The 21,764-nt window shown below is 42.1% G+C and overlaps 1 protein-coding gene across 1 annotated transcript in view; it reads right to left on the reverse strand.

Annotated features, from left to right (window-relative positions):
- Positions 1–3,379: 3,379 nt before the first annotated feature.
- OTOA (otoancorin) overlaps positions 3,380–21,764 on the reverse strand; it is a 61,335-nt gene continuing 42,950 nt past the window's right edge. The window contains exons 25-30 of the mRNA XM_050966780.1: positions 21,379–21,521; positions 20,588–20,724; positions 12,569–12,666; positions 9,629–9,821; positions 8,674–8,739; positions 3,380–4,466 (exon numbers count right to left, since the gene is read on the reverse strand). Of these exons, the coding sequence (XP_050822737.1) occupies positions 4,465–4,466; positions 8,674–8,739; positions 9,629–9,821; positions 12,569–12,666; positions 20,588–20,724; positions 21,379–21,521 (639 nt within the window). The 3' untranslated portion in view covers positions 3,380–4,464. The remainder of the gene's footprint in view (positions 4,467–8,673; positions 8,740–9,628; positions 9,822–12,568; positions 12,667–20,587; positions 20,725–21,378; positions 21,522–21,764) is intronic.

A 21,764-nucleotide genomic window follows, 5' to 3' on the forward strand; every position in this document is an offset into this window, starting at 1 on the left:
CATTTCTGCACTGCTACTGGTGGGGCACTGCCTTTAGAGCTGGATGTTCAGCCAACAGCCAGCGCTCTCTGGCCGCCCAGCTCTGAAGTCACTGCAGAAGTGAAGGTGGCAATACCGTGACCCCCCTAAAATAACCTTGTGATCCCCCTGCAACTCCCTTTTGAGTCAGGCCCCCCATTTAGAGAGAACTCTGGTCTCCCCCATGAAACCTGTATAGTATAGGGTAAAAGCCCACAAAAGACCAGATTTAATGTGGGGAGACCAGATTTCACTGTCTGTGACATGTTTTTCATGGCCGTGAATTTGGTAAGACCCTATAATGGAGCAAGGAAATTGAAATTGGGTCTCATGTTCCAGGCTAGCATCTCAACCACTTGACCACTCCTCCTCTCTCCACCCTTCAAACTGTATTTACCATGAAACCAGAGTTTAAGAAGCCTTGACATTAAGCCTGTTTTAATAAATCATACACCTCTCAATCAGCAATGGGTTTAACTTCTTTCATGCAAAATATTAAAATGGTGGTTAAGCTGAAAAGGGACTAACTGTTAACATCCTGGATTTAACTATTTTACTTAAATGGGCGAGTCCTCTTTTACAAGAATACGCAACAGTGGAAAGAAGAAGCGACTCCCCTTGTGCAGTAACGATGGTTCTTTGAGATGTGTACCCCTGTGGGTGCTCCACTTTTGGTGTCGGTGCATCCCTGCACCAGAGATTGGAGATTTTAGGTAGCAGTGCTCAGTCGGGGCATGCATGCGCAGCAGCTGTCTCACGGTGTCATTGGTGCCTCTTGTAATGCATGTATGACCCGATCTCCTCAGTTCCTTCTCTATTGTCCTTGGCTGCAGACAAATTATGACTTCTCCAATTATGGCAAACCACAGGAACTCTTAGAGGAGCTTCCTGAAGACAAACATCCCCAGCTTAAGGCCATCATGACTGGGGGACAAATAATCGCCCGCACAGCTCTACAGGCCTCAGTCAATGTGGCAGATGCAGCCGTACGAACAACGGCCATAGCATCTCTTAAAATCGGGTGAGCCCGGCATTGTGTTTGAGGATTTTTCCCGCAACTGGGAAGGGAAGTGCGAAGAAAAATGTAGAAATTGGTTAAAACTGTACTTCCTAATCTAAGAAAACTAAGCCTGAAGGGAAAGAAACAAAAAACTTTTTTTTTAAATAACTGCCTAAGTATAGTCTAATTAAACTATCTAAGAGCTAATAAGCTTAAACTATTTTCTTTTCTAGAGATTTTCAAAGAGGCAGCACTGCCACTGAGCTCCTTCTGCAGCTGAGGACAGTAAAGAAGGGACTGAGGGGGTCGGGTCATGCGTGCACTACAAGAGGCACCAATGACACTGCGAGACAGCTGCTGCGTATGCATGCCCCGACTGAGCACTGTGACCTAAAATCTCAGATCTCTGGTACAAGGACCCACAGACACCGAAGTGGAGCACCCACAGGGACACTACTCAAAGAAGCAGCAGCATTCAGCGTCAAATGCTGATCTGATGACTGGAATTACTCTGAATTTACATCAGTACAACACATCAGAAGCTGTCCCATGTTTTTGTTGCCACTGGCCATTTTTATCTTACAAAATGAATTGTAAAGCTTAAGCACTGCCTAGAAGCATGACTACACTAGCTGTGTGAAATACATTATTCTCATCAGAATTTATCTGAGCACTGGTTGATTGCTCACCTTTTAGGTATAGTAATGAGAAGGGAGAAGCACCTATCTTGACAATGCAGTCCTCAAAATGTTTGCTTCCTCAAAGTATGTATTATTGTATAATGACTTTGTGAGCTATGTAGTTTGAGCCTTTAGTCACGATAGGCAGGGATGGTGTCCCTAGCCTCTGTTTGCCAGAAGCTGGGAATGGGCAACAGGGGATGGAGCACTTGATGATTACCTGTTCTGTTCATTCTCTCTGGGGCACCTGGCATTGGCCACTGTCAGAAGACAGGATACTGGGCTAGATGGACCTTTGGTCTGACCCAGTATGGCTGTTCTTATGTTTCTTGTTTTTTATGTCTTTCTTTATAACTTCAAAAGTGTATTGGGTGCTGTGTAAATGACAGTGACAACTTAAAGGAAGGGATTTGAATACAAAAAAAATCCTTCCTTCTCAGCTTAATACTTAAAACCTCACTCGCACTCACTGCTTTTTAGTGTAGCTGCTAGTGTGTGGTAGATTGGCTGTACATATGCAAGTGTGATGGTCACACTTCCTTTGATGCTCACAGCGATATTTTCAGATACCAAGTCAACAAGCACCTTTGGAATCATCATGCTTTAGTCTCATTCCAAAAGGACACTACACTCAGTGATTAAGTTACTAGAGTGTTGAATGGAAATCTTATGAATTCCATTGTTGGAGAATTGCTCTACATTAGTGTTCTCTAAAAGGGGTACACTGGGGAATAAAAACGTGCATTTCTCCAGAGCCTTTCATCTAAAGTGTTCATATTACTTTACAAACAAAAATTATGCCTCATGACCTTCCCTTGAGATATATATCACTGTACCTACATACTGGTAGTTGATACTACTACTCTACCTAATTTTGTTACTATTAAAATGTATATGCCTAAGTGTTTACTGTAATACCGAAGGTATTGACTATGGACTAACTTCACAAAAATAAATCAAGGATCTTCAGGTTTTAAAACCATTTGCATTTAAAAGTCTACTCCACAGACTGTACAAAACAAAGTGCTCAGTTCCACTCTGATTAAAGTTAAAGGCTGAACAACTACTGATGTAACTGGAAGCAGAATCAAGCCCAGGCACCTGGGCAGAGGAACAGTGTCCCTCGCTAGTGCTACAGGTATTTGAGGTTCGTAGTGCAGCTATTCTTTCTGTGACTTAATACCTCGAAATGGAAGTGCTGACTGTCATCTTGAATATAAATACATTTTCTTCTGCATTTTAATTGACACACAAGTGGAATTTCACTTGGGTAAACTGTGGAGCTCAAACAAACTTTTACTGCTTTCACATCTAATTGAGACAGGAATTTTTAATAAGACTAAACAGCTGAATCTTTAAATATAGTAGTTGATCCACTGACACAATTTAAGTGCATTTTCTGGGGCTGATTAAAAAACAAGATCCTTTATATTTAAATAAATGCAACAATCTTTTTTCATACAGAAAATGAATGCAATGGGATAACTGATAACTAGTTTAGCAGAGAAATAGGTGTGAGATAACCTTTGGCAATGGTAGATATGTTCATAAAGCAATACCAAAGGACATAAGATTGCCCATAACACTGTCACATTTGAAAAAATACAAAGACATGAACCAAGATTTGAAATATGATTTATTATAGTATAACCTAACAGGAATAACAGTATTTTCTAGATGATGTATTGTCCTACCTCTATTTAAATGTACTTAACAGCACACTGTCTTCTTATTCCACATACTTTTGCAATTGCAAAATGAATGTTTGTCTTTTGCTGGTGTTGCTGCCAAGAATCCATGGCAATTATGCAAAGGAAGAGGTAAAGAATTGTTAGGTATCTGTCACTGTTTAAAACATTGGGACTTGCCATGAAAATCTTCCCATTTTAAATACTGGACACAATCTATATGTTGATAAAACAATATTTTCTGGATTCATTTAGTTTAAGAAGTGTGAACTTAGTGTACTGGGAAGTGCTAGAGTGCCTCTTCTGAGAGCTGAAGTCCTTTATTCCCACAAGAACTACAGCATGAGAAGCAGCAGAGCAAGTTTACCCTATGCTGCCCCAGCCATACGCTTCAACCCTAGTCAGGAGTGGCACTTCTAGGGATGAGGATAGCTGAGTCTCCATGGCCCATTCAATTCTCAGCCACTGAATGGTAACAGCCTGTCACTACTTATGTGGGCAGCATTCACACAGCAGCCTAAAGATGAAAGGCTCTATATTGTGGCAACAATGAGGGTCCCATGGCACTGTACAAGGACAGTCCCTACCCTGAAGAGCTTACAATCAAAATATCAGACGAAACAATAAATGGCTAAGACAGACAGGGAAGTACAAGGAAGCAATGAGACTGAACTGGTCAATAAGTAAAGCCATGGCCACAGCACACCGGCTACCTAACAATCTATATCGCTGTATCAGTCTCCTGAGTCATTGAGGCTTCTCTGTAACGTGTATAACTCTGAAGACTTCACTGGTTTTCATGAGACACCAACTTGTCATGAAAGGGTTGGAGGAGTCCTAAAAACTCTTTAATCTATGGCAGCAAAATAGCACCTGCTTTCTATACTTGTATCATGAAATTGTGTGCTGGATCAGTTTGTTGCCTTTTAAGACACTAACCACTATTATGCTTAAGCATCCCAGAGAGACTCAGCCTCCATAATTCTTGATAAGATGCAGCTCTTTATCCACTGAATTTTGGTAGCTTGACTGGCTTTCTAAATGATCTGTTCTATCAACTCCCATGTGAGTTCTAGGCTTCTGGAAAACAAACAGAAAAGCAAATTAGTGCTACAGAATGTTAGCATTTTTAAACAATGGGACACTAGGGCAGGTATTTTGCTAAACTACAACTCTGAATTTTAGTCTCTCAATGTTCCCGTTCAATAATAATACGGAAAAACCAATGAATGTTACCACTAACACTTAAAACAGGAGTTTCTGTGGCAGGATATGAAAGTAGCAGTGGAAATCAAATTATATATGTATAATATAAGCAAATTAACTTCAGGATAATAGTGCCTGCTGCTAACTTACAAATTAATTGAGTGTGTGTGTGTGTGTGTGTGTGTGTGTGTGTGTGTGTGTGTGTGTGAGAGAGAGAGAGAGAGAAAGAGCGAGAGAGAGAAATCTTAAGTATTTATCCTATTAAAGGTCATATTTACAGTAACAGGAGTAAGAAAATATTTTCCCCTTTTAGATACTAAGCTAATCTACCTCTAACAGACACAAGTAATCATGATAATTAGTAATAGTACTCAGGAACTGCTATCCACTAGAGGAGTTCTTTACCCGTCGTCCCCCTCCCACTCTTCGGATAAACCATTACTGTCATGATTGATTTCTGCTTCAAAGAGCCATATATTGAATGCACAGGGCTGTGCAGTGCAGGGCTTTGGAGCAGAGCCCAGAGCTGGAGCGCGGAGCAGCTCCGGAGCAGTAGAGCCGCAGGTTTTTGCCTGGAGCTGGAGCGGAGCCAGAGCACAGCTCCAAAGCCCTGGTGCAGTGTCAAAAAAACAACTGCCCCCTTCCCAAAAAAAAAACTAGTGATATGCTCAGCCTTCTACAAAGAATTTTTTGTCATTCTCCCACTCTTTAAGTGACTCAGTTAAGAATATCAGAATGGCCCTATTGGCTCAGAACAATGGCCCACTTAGCCCAATATCCTCTCTTCCAACAATGGTTTGTGCCAGATGCTTCAGAGGCTTCAGAACAGGGCAATTATTGAGTGATCCATCTTGTTGTCCAGTTCCAGCTTCTGGCAGTCAGAGCCTGGGGTTGCATTCCTGATTATTTTGGCTAATAGGTCCCTCAATGACTATTTTCCATGAACTTGTCTAATTCTTTTTTTGAGCCCAGTTATACTTTTGGCCTTTACAACATCCCCTGGGAATGAGTTTAATATGTGACTGTGTAAAGAAGTACTTCCTTATGTTTGTTTTAAACTTGCTGCTTATTAAGTTAATGGGGTGATTCCTGGTTCTTATGTGGAGTAAATAACACTTCCTTATTCACTTTCTCCACACCATTCATGATTTTATAGAACCTCTATCATATCCCCCTCATTTGTCTCTTTCCTAGCTGAACAGTCCCAGTCTTTTCAATCTCTCTTCATATGGAAGCCATTCCAAAACCTAATAATTTTTGTTGCCCTTTTCTGTACTTCTTCCAATTCTAAGATATCTTTTTTGAGATGGGGTAACCGAAACCATGCACATTTGTTCAAGGCGTAGGTGTTCCATGGATTTATATGGTGGCATTATATTTTCTGTCTTCTTATTGATGCCCTTCCTAATGGTTTCTAACATTCTACTAGCTTGTTTGACTGCCACTGCACAGTGAGTGGATATTTTTAGAGAGCTATCCACAGTAACTCCAAGATCTTTCTTGAGTGGTGACAGCTAATTTAGACCCCATCATTTTGTATGCATAGTTGGGATTATGTTTTCCAATGTGCATTACTTTGCATTTATCAACACTGAATTTCTTTAGCTATTTTGTTGCCCAGTGACCTAGTTTTGTGACATCCCTTTGTAACTCTTTGCAGTCATCTTTAGACTTAACTATCTTGAGTAATTTTGTATTGTCTGCGAAGTTTGCTACCTCCTTGTTTACCCCTTTTTCCAAATCCTGTATGAATATGTTGAACAGCACTGGTCCCAATACAGATCCTTGGGGGACTCTGTTATTTACGTTTCTCCACTGTGAAAACTGACCATTTATTCCTACCCTTTGTTTCCTATTTTTTCACCAGTTACTGACACAGGCGACGACTCTGTGGGAGCTCCGGGGCCGGAGCACCCATGGAAAAAAATTGCATCTCCCCGTGGCCCCACTCTGCCCCCTTGCTCCAACTCACCTCCAACACTAGTGCGCCGCCACATCCCGCTTCTCCTGCCTCCCAGCCCTTGTGCTGCGACACAGCGGATTTGCAGGGCAGAGAGAGAGGGGGGAGGAGGAGGAACGCTGTGTGCTGTGGGAAGAGGCAGGGCTGGAGCAGGAATTTGGGGAAGGGATTCAATAGGGGCAGGGAGGGGGCGGAGTTACGGCAGGGACTTTGGGGATGGGGATGGAATGTGGGCGGGGCGAGGGTGGACGCGGGGTGGGGTGGCCCACCAGTGCCAGAGAAAGTTGGTGCCGCTGGTTACTGATCCATGAGAGGACCCTTCCCCCATCCCATCACTGCTTACTTTGCTTCAGAGCCTTTGGTGAGGGACCTTGTCAAAGGCTTTCTGAAAGTCCAAGTACACTATATCCACTGGATCAACCTTGTCCACATTTGTGGACACTCTCAAAGTATTCTAATATATTAGTGAGGCATGATTTCCTTTTACAAAAGCCATGTTGACTCTTTCCCAACATATTGTGTTTATCTGTGTCTGATAATTTTATTCTTTGCTATAGTTTCAACCAGTTTGCCTGATACTGAAGTCAGGCTTACTGGCCTGCAGCTGCCAAGATCACCTATGGAGCCTTTTTAAAAAATCAGCATCACATTAGCTATCCTCCAGTCGTCTGGTACAGAGGCTGATTTAAATGATAGCTTACATACCACAGTTAGTACTTATGCAATTTCATATTTGAGTTCCTTCAGAACTCTTGAGTGAATACCATCTGGTCCTGGTGACTTATAACGGTTTAATTTATCAATTTGTTCCAAAGCCGCCTCCTACTGACACCTCAATCTGTGATAGTTATTCAGAGTTGTCACTTAAAAAGAATGGCTCAGGAGTGGGAATTTCCCTCACATCCTCTGCAGTGAAGATCAATGCAAATAATTAATTTAGCTTCTCTGCAACAGCCCTTGTCTTCCTTGAATGATCTTTTAGCACCTCTATCGTCCAGCTGACCCACTGATCAGAAGCTGTTGGCAGGCTTCCTGCGTGGTGGTGTTTTTTTTTGTTTTTTTTTTCTGCTGTTAGTTTTTGTGTCTTTTGCGGGTTGCTCTTCAAATTCTTTTTTTGGCCTGCCTAATTATACTTTTACACTTGACTTGCCAGAGATTATGCTCCTTTCTAAATTCCTCAATAGGATTTGACTCCCAATTTTTAAGGATGCCTTTTTGTCTCCAACTGCCTCTTTTACTCGTTTAACCATGGTGGCTTTTTTTTGATCCTCTGTGTTGTTTTTTTTCTTTGGGGGGGGTGGTGGTAATACATTTAGTCTGAGCCTCTCTTATGGTGTTTTTAAAAAGTTTCCATGCAGTCTGCAGGTATTTCACTTTTGTGACTGTTCCTTTTAATTTCCATTTAATTAGCTTCCTCATTTTTGTGTAGTTTCTGTTTTTCAAGTTAAATGCAACTGTGGTGGATTTCTTTGCTATTTCCCTCCTACCAGGATGTTACAGTTAATTACATTACGGTCGCTCTTACTGTGCACTTCAGCTATATTCATCTCTTGGACCAGATATTATGCGCTACTTAAGACTAAATCAAGAATTGTCTCTCTCCTTTTGTTCCAGAATTAGCTGCTCCAAAAAACAGTCCTCAAGGGTATCTAGAAATTTTATTTCTGCATCACGTCTTGAGGGGACATACCCAGTAAATATGGGAAAAGTTGAAATCTCCCATTTATTATTGAGTTTTCTGGTTTTGTAAGTTCTCTAATCTCCCTGACCATTTCACAGTCACCATCGCCACCCTAGTCAGGTGGTTGGCAATATATATCCACTGCTATACTTTGATTATTCAAACACGTAGTTTCTCTCCATAGAGATTCTATGGTACAGTTTGATTCATTTAAGATGTTCACTACTTTTGACACTCTGCTTTCTTTCACATGTAATGCCGCTCCCCCACCAGCATGACCTACTCTGTCACTCCTTTATATGTTCTATCCTGTATTACGGTGTCCCATTGATTATGATCATTCCACCAAGTTTCTGTGATGCCTATTATATCAATCCTAATTTAATACCAAATCACAAATGTGCTACCCAAGAACGTTTAAGTAAAAAGGTCATGCTTACAGTAAGTGGGACAAAGGATATACAGAGCACACAACCAAATGCTGAAGCCACTGGAAAAGTGAGCACCTGAAAAGTACAAAGCATTATGTCTTAGTGTCATCTGGAATGTGTACAGTGCTGTCTTGTCTTTCCCAATTTCACCCACTTAAACAAGCAGAAAACCCCCAACCACACTCACACTGAAGCAAACTGGAAGAATCTGAATATTCAGTTGCTCAAAATTCTCCCCTTGCTAGGACAGCTGGAAGATTCAATTTCACATCCACACATCCAACAGAGAAGAGCCTCAAATGGGTAGCTCCTATTACATTGCTGCTATAGCAATAAATGAATGAAAAGCTGAGTAAGCAGGTAAGCGTTATGCCACGTTGGGACGATTAGGAAACTGAGTCCTGCCTCTGGTAGAACCACAGAGGGAGCAGATTGTACAGGGAAGGCAGTGGTGCTGAGAATAATTTTATTGGGTCTAGAAAGTTCAATTCCTATGACAACAAAAGCAACCTAGCAGCTCTTAGCCCCCCTGCAGCGCTCGGTGAACCCCATGCCCTGATAACAGCTACTGTTCCTCACTGTAAAGCCCCTGGGAGCATAGGCAGTGGCAGTAAGAGCAGTACCTGCCTTTTCTTGGGGTGACTTCCGTCAGGAGTGCAGAGATCTGGACTGGAGATGTAACCTATACCCAGTTGCACCACCTTGGGTAAATGCAACCTATGACTAACTAAAAGATTTTGTGAGCGTTGTTAAAACTTTATCAATTATCTTTCAATACTGAGGACTAATAATCCAGACACTGAAGCTCATACCCTGGATGTTACCCAGAAATTTCATTATGGTACAACTCCAAAACAAGGGCCTGTGCCTGATGGGTTTTGAGCCTCTGCAATCCCTACTGACCTCAGTGGGATATGTTGATGCTCATTATCTCTCAGGATCAGCTCCAAAACATTCTACTCACAATTTGAGGCTGGAGTATGTGTTGACTGAACGACGCTTGCATTAGTTTGTGTATCTTGGACACTTGTCCTGGCGCCATCTAGTGCCAGCTGAAGACTCTGCAGCTGTAATGCATTCAGATGGTTTCTCTGTGATTCAGTAACCATGGCTGCATTTTCAAGGCCAAGGTTTGCTATGTGTTCTGGAGACAGCTCCTTGAGGAATAGGTTTAAAAAAAAAACTGCTTTAAGATGTCCACATCATCACACAGGTGAATCAGAGGTCCAGACTGCCTTGTACTTAGAGGGAGGAAAACAGTCACACTCTGTATTGCTGTAAAAGTGCTCAGTATTGGTTTTTTTGGTTTGTTTTTTTAAATATTTGTATATCTGTTTACCTGACTGGCCACTCATCTAGCTTTCAGCCTTCTCCTTTGGTTGTGATAGTACATAAGTTCTGGAGACACTTTCTGTGCTACCAGTGTATTTGTCAACTCTCTGATATTGGAGTCTCAGTTTTAGTTGCTCTGGGGGAAGAGGGGAGTTTACTCTCTGTGACTGCCAAACTATTTAAACCTGCTCCATTCTTGCCTACATGTGATTTAGACACAGGATTCTGCTATCTATACAGTAGCAAGATGAAAAGATGTTGCTCCACTCCTGGATCTTCCCTTCTAGATTGAAAATCTTCCAAATGTGGTCACATTGTCTTGTTTTAAAAATGGAACAAGATAATCATAACCATACAGTAATTATCTTTCAGTACATGGTGATTAAACCAATTTGTAAAACAGGCATCTACAGTATGTGCTGTATTACCTTAATTATAGTAACATTCAATGTTTAACTCCACCATGGAGCAAGCTCTTTTTGCTGCTGCAGCTATGCATCCAAGTTTTATTTTAATAAAGGGTCACATTCTAGTTTAAAAGTAGGCCAGATGACAGATCAGAATTTCATTCCATATCAATTATAATTGTCCGTCTGTCCAAGACCTTGTCTACATAAGCCAGTTGCTTTAGTTTAAATAAAGGGTAAGTAGGTTTGAACCTATTTAATTAAATTGCTGCAAATCTCTGCACAGAAGCTCCAGTAAATTTTTAAAATAAACCCCTTAAACTGAACTAAGTTTCCACAAAGTGATAAATCTGCTTATAATCAATACCTTTAGTTAAACTGGTATTACTTTTTCATGTAGAAAGCCTTAAGATAAAGCTGTAGCTACACAAAGCCACAGTAAAAATAAATGTCACTTTGAATTCCTAAAGAAGAGCAGTAAGGATTCTGTATTTTTTTTTTAAAGAACCATTTCTATCTAGAAATTTCATCATATGGCCATCTCTCTCTCTTGTGTACATCTGCTGAATTTCTGCTGAGAATCTCTAAAGGAGTAGTTCTCAAATTTTTTTTCCCGTGGACCACTTGAAAATTGCTAAGGGTCTCAGTGGACCACTTAATGATCTTCCAAACGTTGTTTATACCCTTAGCTAACTATTGTAAAGCATTTTGGATAAAAGTGCTATACAAAAATAACTAAAAATTAACAGTTTTTTATTCTACAAATAAAAGCACACAACTCATATTTTAATATCAGTAGTCTTATCTTTCTAATGCGATGGATATGCCCTCTCTCACCTGCTGCAGCAGCCCTTGATCTGGGGTTGGGAAAAAGGGGGGTCTCTCCCCTGCCACAGAGCTGGGGCTGGGAAGGAAGACCATCTCTTCCCGGCAGTCGCAGCCCTGGAGCTGGAGAAGGTCGCCTCTTTCTCTGGCCGCCACAGCCCTGCACATCCTAAATTCCCCCCACCCCCTCTTCTCACTCCATTGCCCCTTCCCACCTACCCCCTATTCCCACCAAGGCCACATCTCACCTTACATGTGAATCTTCTCCAGGGTCCAGGCACCTAATTCATGGAGCCACCCCTGAGCGGCTCCATGAATTAGGTGGATGGCCTTTTATTCTTTCATGTGAGGCCGCCTAGGCACGCACCTTAGAGGGAACTATCCGCAGACAACCTGAATGAAGCTTGCGGACTACTGGTGGGCCACAGACTAGAGTTTGAGAACCTCTTCTCTAAAGGATACTTTCAACACTCTGTTCTGTGAATTATCCCCAGCACTGAAAAGTGTGACACGGTTAGGTTGCAGACTTACTGGAGTTGTCAAAGGTGCAAGTATAGACCACTTTTTTGCAGCTTGTGGTTAAGGAGTTTCTCCTTTTATGGAGGCTGACCGTTAAGCTGTCTGGCTCACCTATCCATCACTACACTGAGTGACTGACCTCTGAGTGTCTGAGCCAGAGGTGGTGGGCAGAATTTTAATCTTCCCTCCACGTCAAACAATGTCAGAGACTTCAAAATCCATGTGCTAGTCTCTGGGCCATATTGAGAGCTGACATAAACAGGATGAATTCCAATGAAGTCAGAGTTGCATCTGCTTGTGCCAATTCTGAATTCAGCCTTTCCCCTGCCCCTTCTTTCGTTCAGAAATGCTGCATAGGAGAATGTTATCAGATTTTAGGATTAACAAAAAAGCCCAGATATGACCAAGGGGCCTGTCTGTAGCTGTGATAGTATGGATGAACGCATTCACTGTCCTTAATAAAAGAGAAGAAAAGGAAGACCTCAACAGAATAGCAGTAGAGACACAGACTTTGCTCTAAGCCATCTGCCCCTATGTACTCAGGCTGCAATTTTAAAACACTTTCTTATTGCTTTTTCCCTTGAAAAACATTTTGCACTAAGCATAAATAAAATTAACAGTTTGACATTTTATGTGCATCACAAATAGAGATGAGATAGCTGCGAGTTAATGCTTCATACACTTAACTGCTTCTCACTTAATAATCAAGCCAGAAAGGGTCCTGCAGAACCCCAAACTGAAGCATAAATTAGTATTGTAGTTTGTTTATAATACAGTAAAAGTGATGGAATATCACACTTGTTCAGTAACTGAGCACTTACTTTGAAGACTTCATCAGGTATGTGTCTTATGGCTGCTGGCTGGAAATATGGCATCACATCTTTGTCAAGAGCTTTAAACTCTTTCTCATTTAAACCAGCTATTAAGACAAAATAGGAATAGAGCTTAGTTCACACATTCTTTTCATTATGTTAAGTTTTGACTAATTTACATTAATACATTATCTGGCCAATATTTGTCTCTCAACTATGTTCCAATAAAACTCCTATATTAAACAGAAAAAGAGACCCTTTTGTGCACTTGAATGAATGCTCAAGTTTAATGGATATAAGAGGTAATTAAGTTATATCTAAAGACAAATACACAATTCCTTTTCCTTCTTTCTTTCACTGTAACCATCACCAACCACCAGCTTACAGACAACTGTAGCACATAAGAAACACGTATCACATTTTCAGTAAAACAAATATACCATGATTGAAGTTAATTAATAGTGTTATTTGCAATACAAAATTAGATGGTAACCCCCATCCCCCTGAAATCCTAAATACAGTAACTCCTTGCTTAACGTTGTAGTTATGTCCTGAAAAATGAGACTTTAAGCAAAATGATGTTAAGCGAATCCAATTTCCCCATAAGAATTAATGTAAATCAGGTGGAGTTAGGTTCCAGAGAATATTTTTTCATCAGACAAAAGTGTGTGTGTGTGCGAGATATATATTACACACACACACACACACACACACTTTTGTCTGGTGAAAAAATATATATATATACACATACATACACAGAGTATACGTTTTAAACAAACAATTTAATACTGTACACAGCAATGATGACTGTGAATCTTGGTTGAGGTGGTGAGGTCAGAGGGTGGAATATTTCCCAGGGAATGCCTTAGTGCTGAATGATGAACTAGCACTCGGCTGAGCCCTCAAGAGTGTTGTTAATGTAGCCTCACACTCTACAAGGCAGCACAAATGGAGGGAGGGGAGACAGCATGGCAGACAGAGACACACACCCTGAGAGAGAGAGAGAGAGAGAGAGAGAGAGAGAGGCGCATTCAGGGCCGTCCTTAGGCATAGGCAGAATAGGCAGCCGCGTAGGGCCTCACTCTGCCTGGGGGCACCACTCTGCAGGCAGCCCAGACAGTGTAGAAGCAGGGCTGCTGGGTCCTAGAGAGAGCCGAATGCAGCACAGTCTGAGGAATGGGATTGGCTGCTGGGGTCTCTGGGAAGGGGGGGAGTAGGGGTTGGGGAAGGAGCTCACCTGTGAGTGTGACTCTTTCCCCCCGGCTGAGGTGAGGTGAGGCAGGCTCTGTGGCTCTGGAACCAGTATCCTTTGTTGTCCCCCATAACATCCATTCTTCTCCCCCCCGCCCCATGGAGCACCCCCTCCTTTCTCCCTCCTCCCCAGGAGCACCCCTCTCTCTCTCCTCACTCCCCTCCGTCAGGGCTGGGTTGGGTGAGGTGCTGGGGGATAGGTGGGGGGAGGGCTGGCTGGCTGCCTGCTGAGGAATGAAAGTGAAAGTAACTCACTTCCTCGGCAGGCAGCCAGGATTGGAATGTCACACAGAGCTTGGCGGGGGTTAGCCAGAGGTGTGAAAAATCAGGATAGGGGATTGGGGTACAGTGATCAGATATCCCTATTTTATAGGGACAGTCCCAATTTTGGGGTCTTTTTCTTATATAGGCTCCTTTTATCTCCCCCCCATCCCTGTCCTGATTTTTCACACTTTCTGTCTGGTCATTCTAGGTGGGGGTAATTGGTGCCTATATAAGACAAAGCCCCAAATGTCGGGACTGGCCCTATAAAATCAGGACATCTGGATCTGGCCACCCTAGCTGGGGAGCGCCTCTCCCCCGGTCTGGCAGCTGCCAGCGATCCATCTCATCCGGGGGGAGCTGCACAGGGCAGGATGAGCTGCTGTGGCTCCATGGGTGCCCAGTCCCTGAGATCAGATGCTGTGCTAACTTCATCATGGTCCATAAGGCTGGTGGTGGTGCCCATTGGCGTGTGATTGGACCTGAGGGTTTGCTGCTGCTCTTGCCACTCTGCACCCCAAGAGGTGGATTTTGGGGTCCTGCAGTTTTCCACCTATCTCCTCCTCTACTGCAGCTGTTGGACCAGCAGGCTGGGGGGTGAGCCAAGCATGAAAGCAGTACTGTGTTGCCATTTAGATTGTCACTTAACAACTTTGTTTGCCAAAAATTCTTGCTAACAATCCTGAATCCAATTTCAATATTTTTTTTTAAAAAATCAATATCTTAACCAAAAACAGAAAATTAAGTTGTTGACAATTATTAGTGACAGGTTTGGTTTGAGGCAGGGAGTGGGCCAGTTTTCATCAGAGAAACAAAAAATGTTGACTGACTTTCCTATAGCCTGTTACTCCTGATAAGAGCCCTCCAACAACTGTAATATGCTCATCTCCTTACTAGTGTATAAAGCAGGGGTCGGCAACCTACGGCACGCGTGTCAAAGGTGGCAGGTGAGCTGATTTTTGATGGTATGCAGCAGCAGGCTGAGCGGCTCAGCCCATCACTGCTCTGGGATTCTGGCTGCTGCCCTATTGCCAGCTGGGATACCAGCCATTGGCCCCACTCAGCATCTGCTGCTGGCCTGGGGACCCCCAAGGAATCCCAGGCTGGCAGTGGGCTGAGCAGGCCAGCTGAACCACTCAACCTGCTGTCAGCCTGGGGTTCCATTCACTCAGCCGGCAGCGGGCTGAGTGGGCTGGTGGCGGGCTGAGCGGGCTGGTGGCGGGCTGAGCAGGGCCGGTGGGGGGTTGAGTGGCTCAGTCTGCTGCCAGTCTGGGGTGCCAGCAGCACTCAGCCTACTGCTACTCCGGGGTTCCGGCTGCCGGCCCCTTGCCAGTCAGGAGCTCAGCCGCCAGCCCCACTCTGCCTCCTGCCAGCCTGGGTGAGCAGAATCCCAGGCTGGTGCGGGCTGAGGGGGGGTTGGCGGCCGGGATCCTGGCTGGCAGGAGTTGGTGGTCAGAACCCCAGACCAGCAGCGGGCTGAGCAGGGCTTGGGATCCTTGTCTAGGGTTCCAGCCACCAGCCCCGCTTAGCCCGCTGCCGATTTGGGGTTTCATTTACTCAGCTGGCAGTGGCCTGAGCAGGACCGGTGGCCAAGACCTCAGAAAACAACAATAGTTTATTTATATAATGTAGAGATAGAGAGAAACCTTCTACAAACGTTAAAATGTATTACTGGCACGAAAAACCTTAAATTACAGTGAACTTGGCACACCACTTCTGAAAGGTTGCCGACCCCTGGTATAGAGTGACCATATGTTGTACTAAGATTCTCCTGCCTTTTTTTCCCCACCTGTGAGTCAGTATAACTTTTGCCAGCCCAGAAGTTGGGCAGCCAATGTTTTACATTTTCACAATCTTTTCTCCAATTTTCATAAAGTAAATACATAGTTAATATGAGTTAAAAAGGCCAGGGACACTTCTTTGTGAAGAATCTGTACAGCAGATCATGCTAGAGCTGTGAAAATGTCAGTTTTTGATGGAACTTTAGAGGCAGTTATTTATCATGTATTTTATCATGTGAATGTGCTGCTATTGCTAATGTCTTTCCAAACAAAAATAAGGCACAACAGGACTTCTGTAACATTTCTGTGCTACCTTAATCTAGATGAGATGATTCTGTGCTGACTTCATTTTGGTCACTTTGTGCTTTACCTAGGAGTAAAACTAGGGTTATATTTTCCCACTGTTTGGAAACCCAGCTTATTAAACTGGATAATGCCATTGATCTATTTACAGTATAAAGTTGATATAGAGTTGTAACTAACATTAAGATTGATGCCCACTATACATTTAAAACTAAAAAGTGGCTTTGTAAAAATGACATGGGTTTCCAACTCTACTGTGTCTCAGTCTTAGCACTAGCTCAAGTTCACAGGCTCACGGCTATCCTATATTAGCTATTTTAAATAATATTTCTGATAATAACAATAATTTAAACAGTTATTTCTTTAAAAAACACCCTTATAAGTTATGTCTTGTTGAAAACAACCTTCTGGGTCACAAAAAAGAAAACGGAAAAATGAAATAGGATTAGCTGTAGGAGCACAGAAGGGTTCTATACTTAAGTTTGTACATCATGAAAACAACAACGAAGTTGATCAAGATCATCATGTAACTTCCCAAGAAAATTTTTATGCAGAACAATCATTTGAAACAGATGCAGACACAAAACAAGAAATTAAAATAGTTGAAACTGTACTAGCATGGGATATAGATGACATTGGCACATGGCCGCAATCTTTAAACAACGAATACCGTGCCATTATACTTGAGAAAGGCCCTGTGAGAATAAAAGGTCTTGAATATCCTAAAGACATTAGAGGTAGGAAATTCACAAAAAACAATTACTACAAAAGACTTTCTAATGGTGAAATTGTCAACAGACGGTGGCTTGTGTACTCTAAATGCAAGGATGCTGTATTTTGTTTCCCATGCAAGATTTTCAATAGTTGCAATTTTAAGATAGCAACCATGGGTATTAATGATTGGAAAAATCTTAGTCACATATTACCACAACATGAAAAGGCACAATACCAAATTGAAAGTATGCACAAATGGTGTGAGCTGAGTGTAAAGTTAAAAAATCAGACAACTCTTGATGCCCAAAATCAAAGATTGCTGGAGTCAGAAAAGCAGCATTGGCGTCGTGTTCTTGAACGTCTATTATCTATTGTTGAATATCTATCAGCAAACAATCTTGCTTTTAGAGGAAGCGTTGAGAAATTATTCCAGCCCCAAAATGGAAATTTTCTGGGCCTTGTACAACTGCTGGGAAAATTTGACACAGTGATGAGTGAACATCTCCGAAGAGTAACTGAAAATGAAATACATGACCACTATTTGGGACCAAGAATTCAAAATGAACTGATCATGCTAATTAGTAATAAAGTGAGAGACAAAATTGTTTCGTTGGTTACTTTGGCAAAATATTTTGCCGTAATTCTAGATTGCACTCCGGACATAAGTCATCAAGAACAGATGTCATTAATAGTGAGATTTGTCGACATTAGTGATTCAGCACAGATTACAGTTAAGGAATTGTTTATCACATTTTTAGAAGTACAAGACACTACAGGTTTTGGACTTCTTCAAACTCTCCTTGATGAACTAAAACAAATGGGATTGTCCATAATGAACATTCGAGGACAAGGCTATGATAATGGCGCCAATATGAAAGGATGCTTTTTTTGGCGTGCAAGCTAGATTGCTGAGAGAAAATCCACGAGCCTTTTTTGTTCCATGTGCATGCCACAGCCTTAATTTGATATTGTATGATATGGCCAAGTTTTCTGTAGAAGCTATATCTTTTTTTGGTTTGCTGCAACGCATTTACGTGCTCTTTTCAGCTTCCACTCAACGATGGCAAATATTCAAAGCACATGTCAATGGTATTACCGTTAAGCCTCTATCTGAGACACGCTGGGAAAGCAGAGTAGAAAGTGTAAAAACGTTGAGATATCAATCTGAGGAAGTTTATGAAGCATTGGTTGCTATTTCGGAAGAAGCCAGAGATCCAAAAGCTAAAAGTGAAGCACAGTCATTGGCCTCTGAAATATCCAGCTTCAAGTTTCTAACATCTGTCGTCATCTGGTATAACATTCTTGTTAAAATCTCAAGTGTAAGCAAAATAATGCAGAGTCCAATGATGCAGCTTGATTCAACACTTACCTTACTAAACAACACACAAGACTTTTTAGTGAAATACAGAGAACATGGATTCAAAGAAGCACAGGTTACAGCAAGAGAGCTTGCACAGGCACTCAGTGTAGAATCAAAATTTCCATGTGCAAATGTGACACGAGTTTCAAGGAAAAAACGACAAATGGGATATGAAGGAGCAGATGAGCCCATAGACGATCCAGAAAAGAAATCTGAGGTTGAATTTTTTAATGTTTTGATGGATAAAGCAATATCTGCTGTTGATGAAAGGTTTAATACCTTGCAAGTACACCATGAACAGTTTGGATTTTTGTATGACATAACTAAATTCAACGAAATAGGAAAACAAGAGCAACTAATGACAAAGTGCAAGAACCTAGAGAGCCTCCTGAAGCACGGTGATAGTTTTGATTTAAATGGACTTGAACTGTACGAAGAATTGAGTACACTGTCATCAATGTTGCCACATGCAAAATCGGTGATGGACATTGTACAGTTTATTCATACCCGCAAACTTGTTGACATATATCCTAATGTGTACGTTGCCACTCGTATTCTACTGACAATTCCTGTAACAGTAGCATCAGGAGAATGGAGTTTCTCAAAACTAAAGCTCATTAAAAACTATCTCCGCTCTACCATGAGTCAGGAACGCTTAACAGGTCTTGCTATTCTTGCAATCGAACAAGACACGACTTTGTCTTTGTCATACGATGACATTATTACTGATTTTGCAGCCAAAAAAGCCAGAAAGATTGCTTTTAATTAAAAACAAATCTTTGTTTCAATACCTCTTCATATAAATTTCCAATAAATTTTTGATAAATTAAAAAAATATATTATTTGCATCATTCTGTCATATCAGAATTTTTTCTATAGTGCTGCTTCTTTAGTGCTAGTCCATCAGCATTACAGTGTGCTTAATTAAGTTAAACTGGTTTTAATAACGTGAATGTGGCAAGTTTTCCAGTACTGTAAGCTTATGTTTGTGTTGCTAAGAGCAGATCAGGCACAGGGGCATAAGTTTAATAATCTCGCCTAGGGCACCATAAATCCTAAGGCCGGCCCTGGGCGCATTGCCCCTTTAAGTATGCTGACCCCACCCTAAGTACATTGCCTTTTTACATAGATCAGTAAGTTGAGACAGCAGCTGCTGCTAGCAAGTTCCCTCCATTCCGAGCCCTGTCATTTCCCCCACTGCTCTATGGAGATGGGTAAGTGGGAAACAGGAGCAGGGGGGAGGGGGACACCCTGACATTAGCCCCCTGCTTCCCCTCACTCCACCCCCTGCACAGCAAGCAGGAGTCTCAGGGAGCAGCTCCAAGGCAGAGGGCAGGAGCAGCACATGGCAGTGGGGGGAGGGACAGCTGAACTGCCAGCAATTAATAGCCTACTGGTTCCAAGCCCGCACCAGTCAGCTGCAACGGGTTGCTCTTTCTGCAAGCGGTAGACAAAGCAGGCAGCTGCCAAAAAACATTATAAGGGAGCATTGCACAACTTTAAACGAGCATGTTGTCTAATTGATCAGCAACGTAACAACATTAACCGGGATGACTAAGTGAGGAGTCACGGTACAAATCACTATGCGGACTCTGTTCACCAAGGGAAACTTCTGCTTTTGCAGAAGGCTATCCCTGAAACACACGTACATTTTGTTAGTGACATACAACATGTCACTCTTAAACTGACCACATTCTTGGAGTAAGGAGAAGAACTTCAATACCGACTCGGCATGCCTGCTCTCTATAAATGGGTTCCATGAACATGCAGGGAGCAGATAAAGGCCCTGTTCTCCAACAAGCTAACCACCCTCAATTCCTGCTGACTTCAGATGAGACATTCAGTCCCTTGCAGGACTGAACCTTAAGGTAGGATTCTGGGACCCTGTAAATGGAGAGACAGCAGCTGTGGGCAGTGCAATGCTCAGCTGGATAACTGTATGCTGGAAAGCTGGTAGGCACCTCACTTTGAAGTAAGAGCAACGACTTAAGGGTGAAAGGAAGAACAGTCCCTCCAGAGGGGTGGGTCTGAAATTTCAGTTTGACTTAGCCCTGCTTAGCCACGTTAACTCTGTGAAGTATGTACAGGGCCAAATTCACTCTAGTCAGTTCCAGCAGAAGCTGGTGCAGACTCTGACAGAAGTCCCCCATTAATGGGAAGTCAGAATACCCTGTGGAGACGAACAGTATTTTTCTTTGGTGGGGAAGGATGTTAACGGAAAGGCTGCCTGTGCTTCCTTGGACGGGTGACGCCTGTCCCTTGACGGTGCAGAGAAGCACAATATGGGGTGAACCTATCCTGTAATGCTTTTAAAGATGGTGTTTCAGAAATGCCACTGATAGAGGTCGGTCTTGTTACCTGCTATGATACCAATCTCATGTATAATAGAGCTGTTCCACTCTGCAGCAATTCCAAATACAGATTCTGCCATCTTCTTAAACTCTTCCAGAACAGGAGTGCTACATGGCAACAAGCCAACTCTTGCAATCACAGCACTGCAAAAGGGCAATGGGGTTAGGATGACATACTGTAATTATATCCAGTGTTTAAAATGTCTAAAATATGCTTAATCTATGCTAACAGAGTTGTAAACACAGTTTCAGGCCCAAATATAGATGAACATACAGGTATTGCAAAGAATTAGAACTGTCAACCTTTTAAAAAAAAATCTAAAATGCTTTAAGCAACAAATTTGAGTTTCTCACTTCAATAGCTATAGTGGATCACATTGGAATCTGTCTTAAACAGCCACTCAAGGCTCCACTGAAAATCAGTTGCTTGATCCAGGTGTTTTCTAAACTAAGGGCTGAACAAATTTATATGTAAAAATCTGGGAATATTTTAAAGGGTCATTGAAGATGGCAAAGTTGCCTATTTCAAGTGGCCCTTCAAGCAGATTTTGCTGGATACATGGCTTTCATTAATAGAGGTGGCATCAGAGAAAATGTTAACAGAGCACAGTTCAGTGGCTCTGGTTAGACATCTTCCCAAAGATTATGACATGCCCAAAAGCTTTTAAAGTGTTGGAAAAGAGCTCTTTAGACATAGTGCTTCTGGAAATCCTTGAAGGGAGACAAATTTCACCACTAATACCATTAACAGAGATTTAAAAATAAAACTATTTAATTTTGATAATAAAGTATTTCTACCTGAATTCTGTAGTCTTTATGGTCTTGATGTCTGTGGTGTTCAGAGCACACAGATTAGCTCCTAATCCTGCTATATCAAAGCTTTTCAGTCCATGGACTGTCTGACCAGAGTCTTCAAGAAACCCTTGTAAAATAGATTTAGCCTGCAGAGGCAATGAGTTCAAGACCGGTTATAAATGTAATATAGGGTTCTACAACTGGAAGCTGCTATTGATATCAGCTATTATGAACTGATCTGTAATTTTACTCAATGGGAATTTTGCTATTGTCTTCAGTGGGAGCAATATTAGTGCCACTTATGGGCACCGGGCCTCCTGAGCAGTGCTGAATGCCATTGCCTACCAGTACAATCAATGTGACTTGAAGGCATTTAGCACCTCTTACGA

Source organism: Gopherus flavomarginatus, chromosome 9 (assembly GCF_025201925.1).
Source record: "Gopherus flavomarginatus isolate rGopFla2 chromosome 9, rGopFla2.mat.asm, whole genome shotgun sequence".
NCBI classification, from domain to species: Eukaryota; Metazoa; Chordata; order Testudines; family Testudinidae; genus Gopherus; species Gopherus flavomarginatus.